Below are 14,462 nucleotides of genomic sequence, written 5' to 3'. Positions count from 1 at the left end.
CCTTGTCCTTATCATGACTCATGAGATTTTCATCACATTTTCTCCCCCTGTACTGTCGAAGAAGTGGAGTGACAGAGCAGCTTGGTGGGCACCTGGTGGCTAGCCAAGGTCAACCCACCAGAGTCCTCTAAACGCCTTCATTGCCACCTTCACCTTCCACACCCCCCCAGTCATCCATGACCTCTCCACGTCCCCTGATCACACTGTTAGTGAAGGGTCTATCAGCACTGCAATATGTATTATTGTACTTTATTTCCCCCTCTCTCAAGGCATGCCAGTGGCACATGCTACCCCGTGACCTTCAGTGGCATAGGCCCCCCATCTGTCCCCAAACACCTCCTGCCATAGTACAGTCCTGCTGAAGGGGTGGACAGTCTGGAATTGCCTGTGGCAGGTCTGTGGCAAGTCCATGGCGAGTCCACAACAGATCTGTGATGGGTGGATCCATGGTGGTCCTGTGGCCCGGCTGCCAGTGCCCGCTCTGGGGGGACATCCTCACATCCTGCCCACGTGGTCCTGCAGCTTCCCCAGCGCTCCTTGCACCCGCTTCAGTACCTCCTCCTCATCCACACCATGGAAGGCCTCTTTGGGGATGACGGGGAAGGGGTGGTAACTCGGGTACCGTGTGGCCTTGCCATCCATACCACAGTCATGCAACCACTCCACATCCTCTGCCAGGCCCCTCAGCTCTGGCTCCACCACCTCCAGCCATCGGGCCAGTCCCAGCAGCCCCACTGGGGCCTCAGAGGCCTCACTATGGCAAAGTACGGCAGCCACCAGTGCCTTCTCCAGGGCCTGGTGCACTTTGAAGAGGACCCAGTTGGGGCAGCAGCGCCTGACGTCATTGTGGGCTGCCTGCAGGTCACTCTTGGCCTGCCGCAGCCACCGCTGGGCTTCTGGGATAGACGGAGTTGGGGCCACGGCCTCCTCATTGCACAACCAGGAGCCATGGCGTTCCTGTCCGCGGCGGTAGTGCTGGGTTGCCAGGCTGTGACCCACATTGACATTCGCCTCTGACATCAGACTGTGCCAATCCTTCCATGGCTTCCCCTCTGCCACAGCCTCCTCTTGCAGCCTCTTCTTCAGCTCTGGCTCCAGCTCTGGTGCCATGACCTCCTCTGGTTCTGGTGCAGCACCCACCAGAGCCACATTGTTCTCCTCCAGAACAAGGGCCACATCCCGTGGCTCCTGGCAGACCAGCATTTCACGCAGAACTGACAAGGTGGGTGCATCCAGCTCTCCACCCAGCATGATATTGATCTCCTGCGCTAGAGTCTCCAGGATCCTCAGCTGGTGCCGGTCCAGCACCATCTCTGCATGTCGGATGTAGAGGAGCCGCTGGCCACCACCAGCCAGGCACACATGGATGACCCGTGACTGGGAGCTGCCCTCCACCTTTGCACCACAGTGGACCAGCGTAGTGCAGATGTCCTCGCAGCACTGCACTTTCAGCTGCTCCACTGCAAAGCCACTGTCCCCCTCCATTCTCATCATAGCCCTGCAGCTCTGCCACCGGAGCAGGGCCTTCAGCCCCATCCTAAACCATGGTGATATCAGGAGGGTCTGCAGACGCCTCTGCCCAGGGCAGTGAGAACCGTAGCGACACGGCCATGGACTGCCCTCCTCCAGCTGCTGCTCTGTCACCTCTGAGAGTGCCTGTGGCCGCAGGTGCTGTGGTAGCATTTGCAGCAGCTGCCAGGTATTACATCCAGTCCCTGGCAGTTCAGCCATAAACACAAAGGTCTTCTCCAAGGCCCTAAAAATATTTGAGGACACGCAGTCATTAAAATACAGACTGTGGGATGACTCTAGACAGTCAGCAGTGCTCAGCAAGTACAGCTCATCCACAGCGGAGAAATCAGGGGGCTCCACTGCCTCCTGCAGCAGCTTAAAGAAGTGTTGTGTGGCCAGCAGGACTGTCTTCTTCTGGATAGTATTAAGGATCCCACTGGCATGGGTCTCCTGGTGGATTTGGGCCAGGACACGGCTGTAGTGAGTCAGTGTGGGGAGCAGGACCACCCCAAGGTGCTGCAGGAGGTCTCCATAGACAGCCACATGGGGGTCAGGCGTGAGAAGATAGGGGTAAAAGTCGGCCTCATCTGGGAGTGACGTCACCACCTGATGTGGCATGGCCATATCCCCTGACTTGACAAGCACCATAGGCAGCTCAGCAAGGCGCCCTGCGTCCACCTCCTTCAGATGGGTCTGTAAGAATTTGTACACCTTTTGGAGCACGCTGGCCCGTGTTTTCACCTGCTGTTCTGTCTGGCAGGCTGCCCTGCACACCTGCTCCAGGTTGGCCACCACCAGGGCAGTGGGTATCTCCACAAGGACTCCCATGGCCTTCAAGAGGTCCTGTTTGATTTCAAAGGACTTTGGCAGGATGGTGGCTGATGTCCATAGGAGCTCAGCCACATCTTCTTGGCAGTGGTAAACACTGCCCTGCAGGGCCACAGGCTTTGTGCAGGCTGCAAAAGGCGGGTGGAGGTTCACCAGGTTTGGGGGGATGTCCGGTGGAGGAAGGAAGTGGATTGAGGCAATCTGCCTCAGCAAACCCTCTGACAAGGGATTGACTAACAGGGTGCAAAATTCTTTGAGCAACTCCTGCTGTCGTGACAGCAGGTCTTCACCATTGCACCTACCCTGAGTGGCTTCCTGTTCTATCTCCTGGGCCAGTGCCACAAAATCGTCCACAGAGAGGCTGGTGCGGACACCTACCTGAAGCAGGAAATCCTTAGCAGCTGTGGAGTTGTAACCTAGCCCCACAAAGAAAGACTCAGGCACAAAGCGGTGTTGGAGCCGCAGTGTGCAGAAGGACTGCGTGTTGTCATAGAAGTAGGAGGCCAGGCATGGCACACCATGAGCATTGGGTATAAAGGCCACAGTCTGAAAAGCTGCCACAACATCTTCCTTGAACTTATCATCACAGATGCGTCGCAGTGCAAAGAACAAGTGCACAGCTTCCCTAAGCTCTTGCACTGTGAGCTGGGACAGCCGGGGCAGCACTACAGTCCTGAAGAGCTGCTGGTCATCTGTGAGCCCCCAGTGCAAATCCTTGGCCAGGTCCTTGTGGATCTTGTCTGCTGTGAGGAGCAACATGCCCTTCTCCAGGTTGTACAGGGCTTGGGCAGCCCGGGGCAGTTCTGTGAAGGAGCTTTTGAGCACCAGCACCTTGTGGTAGGGTGCCACAGGTACGTAGTCCCCACCATACTTCCGGAAGAGAGGCAGGAGCTGAAGCTGCTCCAGTGCCAACGAATCCAGTTTTACCCGCACAAAGTACAGCAGTCTAGTCACATCCCACTCGTTTAAGTCCCTCCAGTGGAGATGAGCTCTGCTGTCTGCCAGCTGGGCCAGCACAGCACGGGGCTCTGTGGCCTGCAGTGCCCTTGCCTTCAGGCAGTGGTAGGCAAACTCAAAAGGCAGCAGGGACCGTAGGAGCACAGGGATGCCCAGTTTGTGCAGCACCTTGGCCACATCCGTCTCACACTCAAAAAGAACACTGTGGAGGGAGGATAGTGGCAGTAGGTGCTTCGAGCCTGTCTTGTGCCCCTGTACAGGCAGCACAACCACATCCTTCAGAAGATCCATGAAGGACTTCATGTCAGCCTCTAAGTTCTCTTTGGCCTTTATGGGTGTGTAGACTACAGTGCTGAAGAACTTCCACAGCTCCTTGAGCCACTTCTCTCCCTCTGTGGTCCAGTTCATCTGACCCAGTGCTTCCTGGATGAATGGTGTGGCCTCCAGGAGGCCAAGCTTCTTCACAAAGCAAGGCAGGGCCAAGTCAGAAATTAATTTGTCAGCAAAGCAGTGGCAGTGGTGAGGGAAGAGGTGAGCAAAGGAGTTGTGAAAGACTGGGTGGTGGGTGCTGAGGGCATTCAGGCGGCCACCGTGTGTGACCAGCAAAGGCAAGCCTTCCAGTTCTTCTTGGTTCACATCAGTTTGCTCCTTGCAGTGTTTCAGCAGGATGGAGCAGCTCTCTGGGGTCCTCAGGGGTGTGTCAGACACCATGCAGGGCACGGGGAGTGCCAGGGCCTTCAGGAAGCGCCGGAGAGACGCTGGCTGCAAGGCAACAACATCCACATGGGCTTCAGAGAACTCCTCATAGATCTGCCTCAGGTGAGTGAATGCTGGCACCAGGTTCATGTTCAGGTGCTGCAGCACCTTCTGGAGATTTTTCTCAGGTATCTCCTGAAGGAAGTATGGCTCTGTTAGCACATCCCCACCACCTGGAGATGCCCAGGTCATTGTCACTATGTTGTTAAGTGGTTTCAGGTGGTATACAGGCACCAGGGGCAGTCGTGCATGGCTGAGGTGCCTATAGACATCCCTCACCATGTCCTGAAATATAGGTAGCACCTTTGTCACAGTAGGGAAGAACTGGAGGTAGCGGGAGGCCAGGTACTGCTCGCAGATGTGCAGGGACTTGAACTGGAGCCCTTCAGGTCCCAGGGCTTCCCACTGTCTGGTGAGAAAGGCACAGTATAGAGGAGCCACCAAGTGCTGGAGCAAGAACCTATTCCAGGCTGCTTCTGTGCTGCCAGGGTCCTGGCGGAGATTGTGTCTGGCTGTATCCACAGAGAAGTTGGCATTGATGTGCACAGGCAGCCCTGTGGTCAGGTGCAGTGGAAGGGTGCAGAAAGCTTTGCCCCTTAAATTCTTCGAGTCCAATGGCATCAAACAGGCAGCCACAGCTCCATAGGGCAGACGTTCAAGCACTGGAGACTTCTCAGCCCCCTCCTGCACCCCAGCTTGGGAGATCACCCTCCAAATGGTGCTGGCCTTGGCCTTGCTGGTTTTGACTGACATGATATAGGAGACAGAGGTGGGGCTGTTGCTATCCATGGCTTGGCTCAATTTTGCTTGGAAACCCCGTCTCAGCTCTGCATCACCATCTGTCAGCTCTGTGGCTACCCGCATCCTCTCCAACACCTGTTCCCCATCTGGGGGGATCTCAGAAAAGACCACGGTGTGGAGGTGCCGGAGGAAGAGCACCAAGTCCTCACCTTCCTCAGCCAGTATTGTCTCTATGTCCCTGAGATCTTGATCCCGCACAACCATGCCAGACACCTTGGAGATGGCAGCCCCAGCTGCAGTGCGGAGGGGCAGCCTGAAAAGGACACCCTGGTTCAGATTGAAGAAGGAGGGTAGGAAGGTGCCATAAATGTCTGGAAAGGTCCTCTTGAATTCAGGGTTGACAGCGAACATCCCACCCGGACTCTCAATTGTGGCTACGGGCATGTAGTAGAGATGGGGATCAAAGACACACAGGGCACTGTCTCCAGTAAGGAAGGCTGGGCAGTCAGTAAAGTGGAAGACAGTGTTGAAGCCAAGGCCATATTTGCCTGTGACATCCTGCCGGCCTTGCTTGCCACCCACCCCCAGATGCTGAATACCTTCAATGTCCTGCTGTCGGAAGGGGCTGTCACTGTAGATGCAGAGGGCAGGGCCTTGCAGGTCTTTCCATTTCTCACTGAAAGTGGCATCCACTGGGTGCTGCCGGCGGTCCCACACAAAGTGCACAAGGCTCGCACCAGCATCGTCTGCATTCTGGAGCAACTCCGTCACCATATCACGAGCGGATGCTGGGAACTCACTCAAGATGTTCTTCAGTCGTGTAGGTAAATCTTCATGAGCACCAAATGGCTGTGCCCAGAGGATCAGGTCTTCAGTGAGAAGTCGGCTCCTCTCCAGTACCCGGTGGCGTGTAGTAGGCACCCCACAGCGCAGGGCTGTGGGTCGGGACAGTTGTTCGTGGCACAGCAGGACATCTCTGTCCACTGGCATCCATGGCGTATCATTGAAGTGGAGCTTGTCCCGTGGACGCAAAATGCCCTCCTGGTCAGGCAGAAAGAGTTGCTGGGTCTGGTAGGCATCCGGCTCTTTGCTATCTGCCATCAAGCCAAGAGACACCAGTCGCAAGGCCAGAGCCAGCTCTGTGGCTGGCAGTGGCTCTCCAGCATGCATGTCTGCCAGGATGCAGAGCACTTGGGCATAATCATCCCAGGTGAATGTGTGGCGCAGCCCCACGCACTCCCAGAGTTGGCTGTAGGGCCGGTACTGCTCTGGGAGCTGATGAAGATACGGGACAGCCTCAAATGACAGCGTCTCAGCCACAGCCATGACTGGCACAAAGTGAGAGCCCACCAGGATGAAGGGCTCCTTTTGGGTCACTGCAGAAGCCACCTCATCCCAGCTGGAGTTACCTCTCTGCAGCAGCGTGTTTAGGTACTTGTAGCAGCAGTGGGCTTTGTCCTGCAGGTTCTCCAAAGGGAGAGCGTTGGAGCTACAGCTCAGTGCCTGCAGCTGCTTAAGAACTGTAGCTGCTGGTGGCTGCCGGTCCAGACCCAAGAAGGATGCAACCTCCTTGGAGGGGCTGAAGTTTTCCCCCAGCACTTCAGGAGCCAAGATAGGGTGGATGAGCCCCACTAGTGGGGCATGGAGGTGATGATAGAGCTGGGCAGCTGGCAACAGCACATGTTCACCAGTGGGCAGTGTACCAGGGAGGAAGGGCACAGTCCGGAAAGCTGCCTGCATGGTGTTGTTCACTCTCTTCTCCACTACATCCTGAAGCAGCTCAAGGATGAAGGCAGCCCTCTGGCAGCCTTGGCCACGGTCCTCAGTCCAAATAAACTGCACTGTATTTGCCCGCTCCAGCAGCTCTGACAGGGTCATGGTGTCCTTAACCATGCCCAGCCTCTCCAATTGGCTTAGTCTTTCTGGGGAAAGGAAGGCCTCCCCAGTAGGGAAGCGCCCATCCTTAGGGTCATATAAAGAGGCAGTGCGGCCTCTGGGGTGCACCAAGTGGTTGATAAGCTGCAGGTGGCCATGTGGAGTCACGGGAATGCAGGGCACTGTCTGCAGCACTTTGTCCACATCATCATGGAACATATCCAGCGCATGGAGTAGCAATGGGTCCCGGTCAACAGCAGAGAGGTCTTCCAAGTTGGGAAGCACAAGCTCACAGTAAAAGCGGGGCCAGTCATAGGTGCCCGCATCCACTGCCTTCCCAAGGCCCCTCTGCACATGTTCTGGCAAGGCCACAGCTAACAGGGGATGGGGCAGGACAGTGGCAAAGACACGCTTTGCCACGGCACCCAGCTTGGGGTGTCTGACCACAGCCTGGTGCAGGAAGCGGGCATCCTGAAGTGAGCACCATGAGCAGCCATCAGAAAAGAGCCTGGGGCCATTCTTGGCTGCTACAGCCTGGTAAAAACCAGTCACAGCCTCTGTAAAGGGGTAATGGGCAGTGCTAGTGTCCGGCCAGAAGACATGATATTCATAGCTCTTCAGCTCACCTGCCTCATGCATGATGCGGAGGTGGTCCAGTGCCCGGAGCCAGGCAACTGGCACAGCATTGTGGAGCAGCGCCCGGTTCCACTCACCCCTCTCCGCCGTGTCCCAAAGCCCCTTGCGGTTTGAGAGGATGCTGAAGGCCCCATGCACATGGATTGGCAGCCCTGAGGCTATTGGCATGGGAAGGTGGCAGAAGACTTGTCCCTCCTCGGCACCCAGACGTGGCACCCACTTGCCGTCTGCAGTAAGGGCAAGGGGAATGGCCACACCAGCCGTAGGAGACAGAGAATGGAGCCTGGCCTGTGTGTTCTGGTGAGACAGTTCCAGCAATTCCCCATCACACCGACACACCAAAACTAGGTACTGCCATGTGGTCTTGGATGTCTCCTCACAGGCTGTGAGCTGCTCAATGGCTGCCCAGCTTGGGGGGTCCCCAGGGGCCCCCAAGTCTCGAATCTTCTTTTGCCGTAGCATGGCCAAAGGCATGGTATCCCCTGCAGAGGTGGCCACGTCTGGCAGCATCTCCAGGGACATCTCCCTCACCCTCTGCAGGAAGAGCAGCAGGAGCCGGTTAGAGCCAAGGAAGCTGGTGCCAAGGGACTGGATGCGCTCTGTACCAAAGGACTCTGAGCAAATCTGTGATGTCACAGCTTCCTCTTCAGTGCGAAAAGGCAGGCGGAAAAGACTGCCTGGAAAGGGTCCTGGCTCAGGCAGGCGGCACCCAAAGATACCATGGTAGGGCCAGAACTGCTCAGCAAAGGCATGGAGAATGCGTGGTCGTCTGGAGAAGTCCAGGCGGATGCCAGGGCAGCCAGCCCTGGAGATGTGCTTGCTCAGATGTGTGCCGTTGGGATCGAAGATGAGCAGTGTCTCCCCACTCAGCACTGCTGGCACATCTGTGACACGGTAGACGGAGTTGAAGCCCAGCCCAAAACGCCCAATCTGGCCTGCTTGGCCCTCCTTTGTAGCAGCCCCGACTCGTGTGATGTTTTGGAGGTCATCCTCTGTGAACAGGGCATTGTTATAGGCCCAGAGGGCTGGGCCATGGCAGGCAAGCATGCCGGGGTCTAGTAGCCCAGAGGTGGCCTTTCTGCAGCATCGGAGGTCCAGGAGGAAGCGGCACACAGTAGCTCCAGCATCCTCTGCATTCTGGACCATCTCTGTGAAGAGGTCGCCCTCCTCACCATATTCCCGGAGGATGTTGCGGAGCCGTAAGGTGATGGGCTCTGAGGGGCCACAGGCTGTGAACAGCTCTGGCCCCAGCACCTGCGTACTGAGCAGCTCCGTGCCGAAGAATATGGCTGTGCTGGATGGCACCGACTCATGCACCACCTCCTGAACTTCTTCCTCTGCCTCCAGCTCCATGTCCAGGTACACAGTAGAGGCAGCTGGGCGGAGGGCAAAGCCTGAGCTCTCCAGGATCCTCACAGGAACTGGCACCATGCCCTTCCCCTGGTGCCCCCGACTCTTAAGCCACTCCAGGACAGCTAAAGCCACCTGCAACTCTGCTGCAGTGCCAGCTCTGGAGCTGCGTGTGTCTATGTCCTGTCCCAGGCAGCGCAGGGCTGCAACTGCCCTCTCCTCACTCACTCTCGCCTCCACCCCCCAAGCCCGGAAGAGGCAGCTGTAGGGCAGGAACTCAGGGGGCACCCGGGGCACCAGCATCCCCAGCTCCAGCTCCTCAGGATAGTCCAACACGGCATCACATGGCAGGACAAATCCAGACCCAGTCCACACCACAGCATCATCTGGGGCAGCCCCAAAGGTCTTCAGGTTTTCCTGCATGTGCTGGTAGACAGGCCGGAGTGCAGGACCTACCTCACCCATGTCCCTGCACCCTGCCAGCTGTCTCAGCTGCTTCCACACTCTCTCTGGGGGTGGGTTCTGTCTCAGCCCCAGCTTCTCCTCTGCCTCTGGCACAAAGGCATCAGTCAGGTGCATAGCAAGCCCCACCAGGGGCTGGTACTGGGTGGACCGCAGCTCCCTGGGGGGCAGGAAGTGCTGCCTAGGTTTTCCAGTGCACTTGGAATGAGGGACCCATGGCAGGGCCTGGAGCTGCGTAAGCTTTTCAGAGCTGAAGCCAGCCAGTGCCTTGGGGCGGTTGCAGACCTTGATCAGTGCTTGAGCCCTGTCCAGAGCCACTGCGTCACCCTGACTCACACGTGCTGCAGCCTCTAGGATGTCTGAAGGCACCAGGCACCCCTCACCATGCCGCAAGCCCAGGACTCTCAAGGCACGGAGGACAGGTGAACTGCAGAAGGCGGCAGGAGGAAAGTGCTCAGGGCCCAGCAGTGCCTGCAAGGTGCTATCGCAGGGGTCGTAGAGGTCTCGTGGGCACACGGGGCCATTGGGGGTCTCCAGGAAGGCCAGTTTGCTGCAGGCTTGCCGGAGCAGGGGACTCTGTGCAAAGAGGATCTCTCCGTGCCGCAGTACCCAGAGCAGCAGAGCCTGTGTCTCAGCCGTCCGCCCTGCATAGGCACCCTTGTCCACAGCTCTGATGGCCTCCAGCATCACTTTGGCTACACTGATGAGGGACTTCTCAAGCCTCCCCAGGAGCTGTCGGTCAACTCCATCCCGGCACTGCAACATGGCCTCTGGCAGCACCACATCTCTGGGCAGCTCCAGCTCTGGCTCCAGTGCCGGGGTGGCACCAGCCGGTACCAGCCCCGTGGGCTGCGGGGTGGCTAAGCAGGGCAGTGGGGTAAAGAGGGGCAGAGCAGCCAGTATATCCCTGTCCTGCTTTTTCAGGGATGGGAGGTCTGCCAGGTAGAGCCTGAGTGTGACCACATCTGCATCAGGCAGCGAGGCCAGGCGGGAGGCCACAGCTGCAGCCCCCCGCCTGCCCAGGGCCCGCAAGGCATTGAGGGGAGATGGAGGCAGGACATAGTGGGACAGGGAGCAGTGCCACGTGCCCGGTGGCACCACTGGGCAGCCCAGAACCTCCAGCACAGAGGCCACAGCAGGTGGCAGGCACTGGTCCTCCCATGCCTGGAAGATAAGACCGGACTGGGGTATCAGCGGAGCCAGAGAGATGCTGGGGGCACCCAGTGGGGACAGGGAGATGAGAGGGAGCCCCTCTAGAGGGCCCAGGTCTTCCACGTGGTGGGCCAGGAATTTCCACAGGGCTGGGAACCAGGAGGCTGGAGGCTGGGGGGGCCCTTGGGCCGGACACCAGGTCACTGGGGTTGAAGACTGGGATGTCCAGGCAGGGGGCAGAGCCAAGCGTAGGGTCTGGGCAGTCACAGCTGGGTCCAGCAGAACCAGGTTGTGGAAGAGACCTGTGTGCAGGAGGCAGAGGCTTGACAAGGAGTATGTGGGACCTGGGACCTGGCAGGGGGACCCAGGACGTGGGAGAAAGAACTTGAGATCTGCAGGAGATGGGGGGGGCCCCCATACTGGGGATGGAAGAACCTGAGCTCTGGAAGGACAGTGGATACCCTGGATAGGAAGAACAGTGTAAGCCCAGAATGGTGGGGATAGAGGAGATCTGAGAAGGAAAGAGGTGTTAGGGAGACCAGTATTGGGGGACACAGAGCTCCTCAGATAGGAAATACAGGTAGACCCAGGACCCAAGGGAGCACAGAGGTGACAGAGCAATGTGGTAAGAACAAGTAGGACAGGGGAGAGGGCTTAGACACTGCACCCCAAACCTGAGACAGTGAGACCTGGGATCTACAGTGCTGTTGAATGGATGGGGGAAGCCCAGAGCAGGGCCTCAGACGGGGATCAGGGGCCCCAGGTGTGTACAGGGAGATACTGGGGCTGCAGAGGAGCCCCCAGGGTGTACAAGGGTGCCTAGGGATTTAGAGGGAGATGAGAGGACCCGAAGGTGGTCCAGGGACCCCCATCTCTTACCTGACTTGGCAACAGCTCGCAGCAGGCTGTCCAAGCCTGGCTCCAGGTCCGAAGGCAGGAAGGACCCATCCAGTCCAGGCAGCAGCTCCCTGTGGGGACAAACGGAGGTGCTGGGGGACTAGAGGGATAATGGGGGGCAGGCACAGGCAGATTCCTGGACACATGGCTCAGCTCCCACTCAGTGATACTGGGGGAGAGGAGGGGGACAGTGATGCACCCAAATGTCCAGGTTCAACCGTGGCCCCCCCTTTCAGATCAAGAGCGGGAGCTGCGCCCTGGGTAATGGGCTCCCCTGCTCACTCCCGCAGGGAACGGGGCTGCCGGAGGCCGCAGACTCACCTGGGGCAGTCGGATGTGTCCACGTAGACAGGAGCTGACTCGGTTCCGAAGGCCACAAAGGTCCCATCGGCACGAGGCAGGAGGGGGAGACCCCGCAGTTCAGCGTAGCACCCATCTCCAGCCACGTAGCGCAGCAGGGAGAGCCGGTGGGCGGCTGGGAGCCCTGCGGCCCCACGGCGCTGCAGCACCTCCCGCACGTGGCCTGCTGTGGCCTCCCGGATGCCTTCCGCCATCCCCAGAGCCAGCGCCCTCCGGACGTGGGCTGGGACCTCAGCCACCGGCTCCCCGGCTGCCACCAGCAAGGCCCGGACCGCCCGCTGTGCGGCCGCGTCCCCCGAGGCCTCCGGCAGCAGCACAGCCTCAGCGGCCCGCAGCCGCCCTGCGGCCCCCTCCGTGGCTGGCGCCAGGGTGCAGGCGGCTGCCAGCTCCCGGCAGACATGGGTCACCACGCTGCGGATGCGGCCGCAGCTCGGTGTGTCCTTGGGGTCTGGCCAGATGCTGTAGGCGTCTGTGTCAGGCAGAGCCGTGACCACGGTGGCCATGTGGCTGTAGACCCGCGGCAGGAGGCCAAGGAGCAGCAGGGCGTTCCAGCGGGCATCTGCCTCGCCCTCCTTGCCCTCCTCGGGCCAGCGGAGGTGGCGGCGGTCGTCAGAGAGGGCGAAAGGAGCGCTGGCATGGACAGGCAGCCCTGTGGCCATCTCGTCTGTGGCTGGCAGGGGTAGGAAGCAGCATAGCCGCCCTCGGCAGGGCTCACAGAGCGGGTACGCCAGGCTCAGCTCGGGGAAGCACCCCAGCCCTGCGCCCAGTGTCACGGCTGGCTCCTCCGTGGCCCTGCCCGTGGCCACCAGCCACTTGCTCCTGTCCTCCACCCCATCCCTGCGCAGGGACAGCAGGCGCCATGACAGACTCAGCCCCTCATCCACTGATGGCCCTGGGACAGGGAGAGGCTGAGGGGATGCCACAAGGGTCCTCAGGAGTGTCTGCACTCCGTCAGGGGCCACATGGTGCAGGGCCACGCAGCGGACATGGCGGAGGAAGAGGAGGGAAAGTGGGGCCTCTGCGAGGAAGGTCTGGAGGAGGCTACGGAGGCGCTCAGGATTGGAGACCGCTGCAGAGATTCCCGAGGGCTGCCGGCGGAGAGGCAAGCGGAAGAGGGTGCCCTGGGCAGAGCCGCGGGGCTGTCCCACAGCTTCCAGCCCAGCCCAGAAGGGTTCGAAAAGGCCAGGAAGGTCCTGGGCTGCAGAGACATCCCAGCGGGCACCACCACCTGGCAGCACCTGGCATTCGGGGTCCAGCACTCCCAAGGATGGGGGGCTCAGCACACCTGGCAGGTCTGGGGACATGGGAACCGTGAGGCCACAGGGATGGTGAGGACACCACTACCTCCTCAGATCATCCCAAGCCATCAGTGCTGCACATGCCCACCCAGTACCCTCAAGTTCAACTGCACAGTGCCTCCCATGGTCCCAAGCCAATTCATCAGTCCTCCCTCAGTTTGCCCCTTCAGCCCTGTCCTCCATTGCCACCCAGACTCCCCCCAGCCTCCTGGCACTTCAGGTTTCCTCACTTCAGACACAGCCCTCCATTTTTCAACCCCTCGGTGCCCCCCAGTACTCCCCAGCAGCTGAATTTTAGCTCCTCCAGTACAACCCATGTCCCCAGTTCAATTCCAGCTGAGGCCCCCGGTGCTACTCACCAGTGAGGTGGTAGACAGAGGTGAAGCCGAGGCCGAAGCGCCCCACAGTGCTGGGGTCCTCCCGCTTGTGTGACACCCCTGGGTGCAGGATCCCTGTCCAGTCCCGGGGGGACATCAGGGCATCATTGTAGGCCAGGAGGGCTGGGCCTGGGGGTTCATGACCATGGGTTAGGGGAGACTTGGGACATGTAGGGGGGATTGTGACCCATAATCAGTGGCCACCCAATCTCAGTCCCCCCTCCAGTCCCACAAAATCCCTCCTCAGTGTCCCCGATACCACTGAGTCCTCCCAGTACCCTCAGTGCCCCCAACACATCCCAGAACACCTCATTAGTCCCAGTTTCCCCAGCCCGCTCTGACCTTTCTTCAGTTCTTCACCAGTACCCCCCAATCCCTGCCAGTGCCACCCCTGAGCTTTGTCCAGTCTCTCCCCGTGCCCCGTAGCGCCTCTCACCCTGGGTGCCCTCCAGCCCCCCTGCGGTGACATCGAACTCCCGCTCGTCGGACACGAACACGACCTTGCTAGCGCCAGCGTCATCCGCGTTCTGCACCAGCTCCTGGATTCAGGGATCAGTGACCAGACACCTGGACCCCCCCAGCCCCCAGAGGAAAGCACCAACCCGCTCTCCCAGCTGGCCAGCGAGGCTCAGGGGCTGGTGCTGGGCAAGGACCACTGCCCACTGCAGCTGCCCAGCTGGGCAAGAGAGACATGGCTGGGTTCCCCAGGGATCTCACCTTGAGGATTTGCCCCCCATCGGGGTACTTCTGCAAGATGCTGTGCAGGTAGTCAAGGAAGATGGGTGCCCGCTGGCAGAAGGCCACCCTGCAAGGCAGAGAGAAGGGGCGGGGGTGCGGGGGGAGCTCGCCACCATGGGTAGCCAGGACCCAGTATCCAGGATCCTCAGGTCCCTCATGATGTCCCCCTCTTGGATAGTCAATCTCATCCCAGGACCTACTGAAACAACCACCTCCAAAGACACCCCCCCTATCCTCCACCTCCCCAAGCCCCCCATCTCTTCCTGGGATCCTCCAGAAATCCTCCAGGTCTCCCCACTAACCCCTGAGCCCCCAGTCCCACTAATGATCCCTGGAACCCTCCAGCCATCCCCCATGTCCCTCATAAAACCCCAGTATCACCCCCGGTGCCTGCCCTCCCCGCCCCAGCCCCACGCACGCATTTGGCTCCCTGAGGGCCATGTGGGACGCTGCTGGGGGCTCGCTCAGGTCTTGCCGATGCGATGTGCTGGGCTCTGCCACCCCTGGACATCTGGGTCTCACA

The 14,462-nt window shown here is 59.5% G+C and overlaps 1 protein-coding gene across 2 annotated transcripts; it reads right to left on the bottom strand.

Moving 5' to 3' along the window:
• Positions 1 to 233: 233 nt before the first annotated feature.
• LOC116961557 (sacsin-like) lies at positions 234 to 14,462 on the bottom strand. Of its 2 annotated transcripts, XM_032992996.2 has the most exons (7): positions 14,358 to 14,462; positions 13,919 to 14,006; positions 13,638 to 13,740; positions 13,184 to 13,330; positions 11,488 to 12,820; positions 11,149 to 11,237; positions 234 to 10,571 (listed from the first exon to the last, which is right to left on the bottom strand). In XM_032992996.2, exons 1-7 carry the CDS (start codon positions 14,378 to 14,380, stop codon positions 496 to 498), a joined length of 11,859 nt encoding a protein of 3,952 aa, XP_032848887.2. In that variant the 5' UTR covers positions 14,381 to 14,462; the 3' UTR covers positions 234 to 495. The 2 variants fall into 2 exon arrangements, with proteins under 2 accessions (XP_032848887.2, XP_032848888.2); XM_032992997.2 differs by lacking the exons at positions 13,638 to 13,740; positions 14,358 to 14,462 and having other exon boundaries at positions 13,919 to 14,013.

The sequence above is a fragment of the Tyto alba genome, unplaced genomic scaffold (assembly GCF_018691265.1).
Source record: "Tyto alba isolate M040663 unplaced genomic scaffold, T.alba_DEE_v4.0 Super-Scaffold_33, whole genome shotgun sequence".
NCBI lineage: Eukaryota > Metazoa > Chordata > Aves > Strigiformes > Tytonidae > Tyto > Tyto alba.
This window is presented reverse-complemented; position numbering and strand designations above follow the sequence as displayed.

Excerpts from the sequence above, each read along its gene's own strand:
- LOC116961557 (XM_032992996.2), bottom strand. The coding sequence starts at position 14,380 with ATGGCCCTCAGGGAGCCAAATGC. Across the intron at positions 14,007-14,357 it reads GCCCTCAGGGAGCCAAATGC|GGTGGCCTTCTGCCAGCGGG; the intron begins GTGCGTGGGGCT and ends TCTGCCTTGCAG. Across the intron at positions 13,741-13,918 it reads ATGGGGGGCAAATCCTCAAG|GAGCTGGTGCAGAACGCGGA; the intron begins GTGAGATCCCTG and ends CCCTGAATCCAG.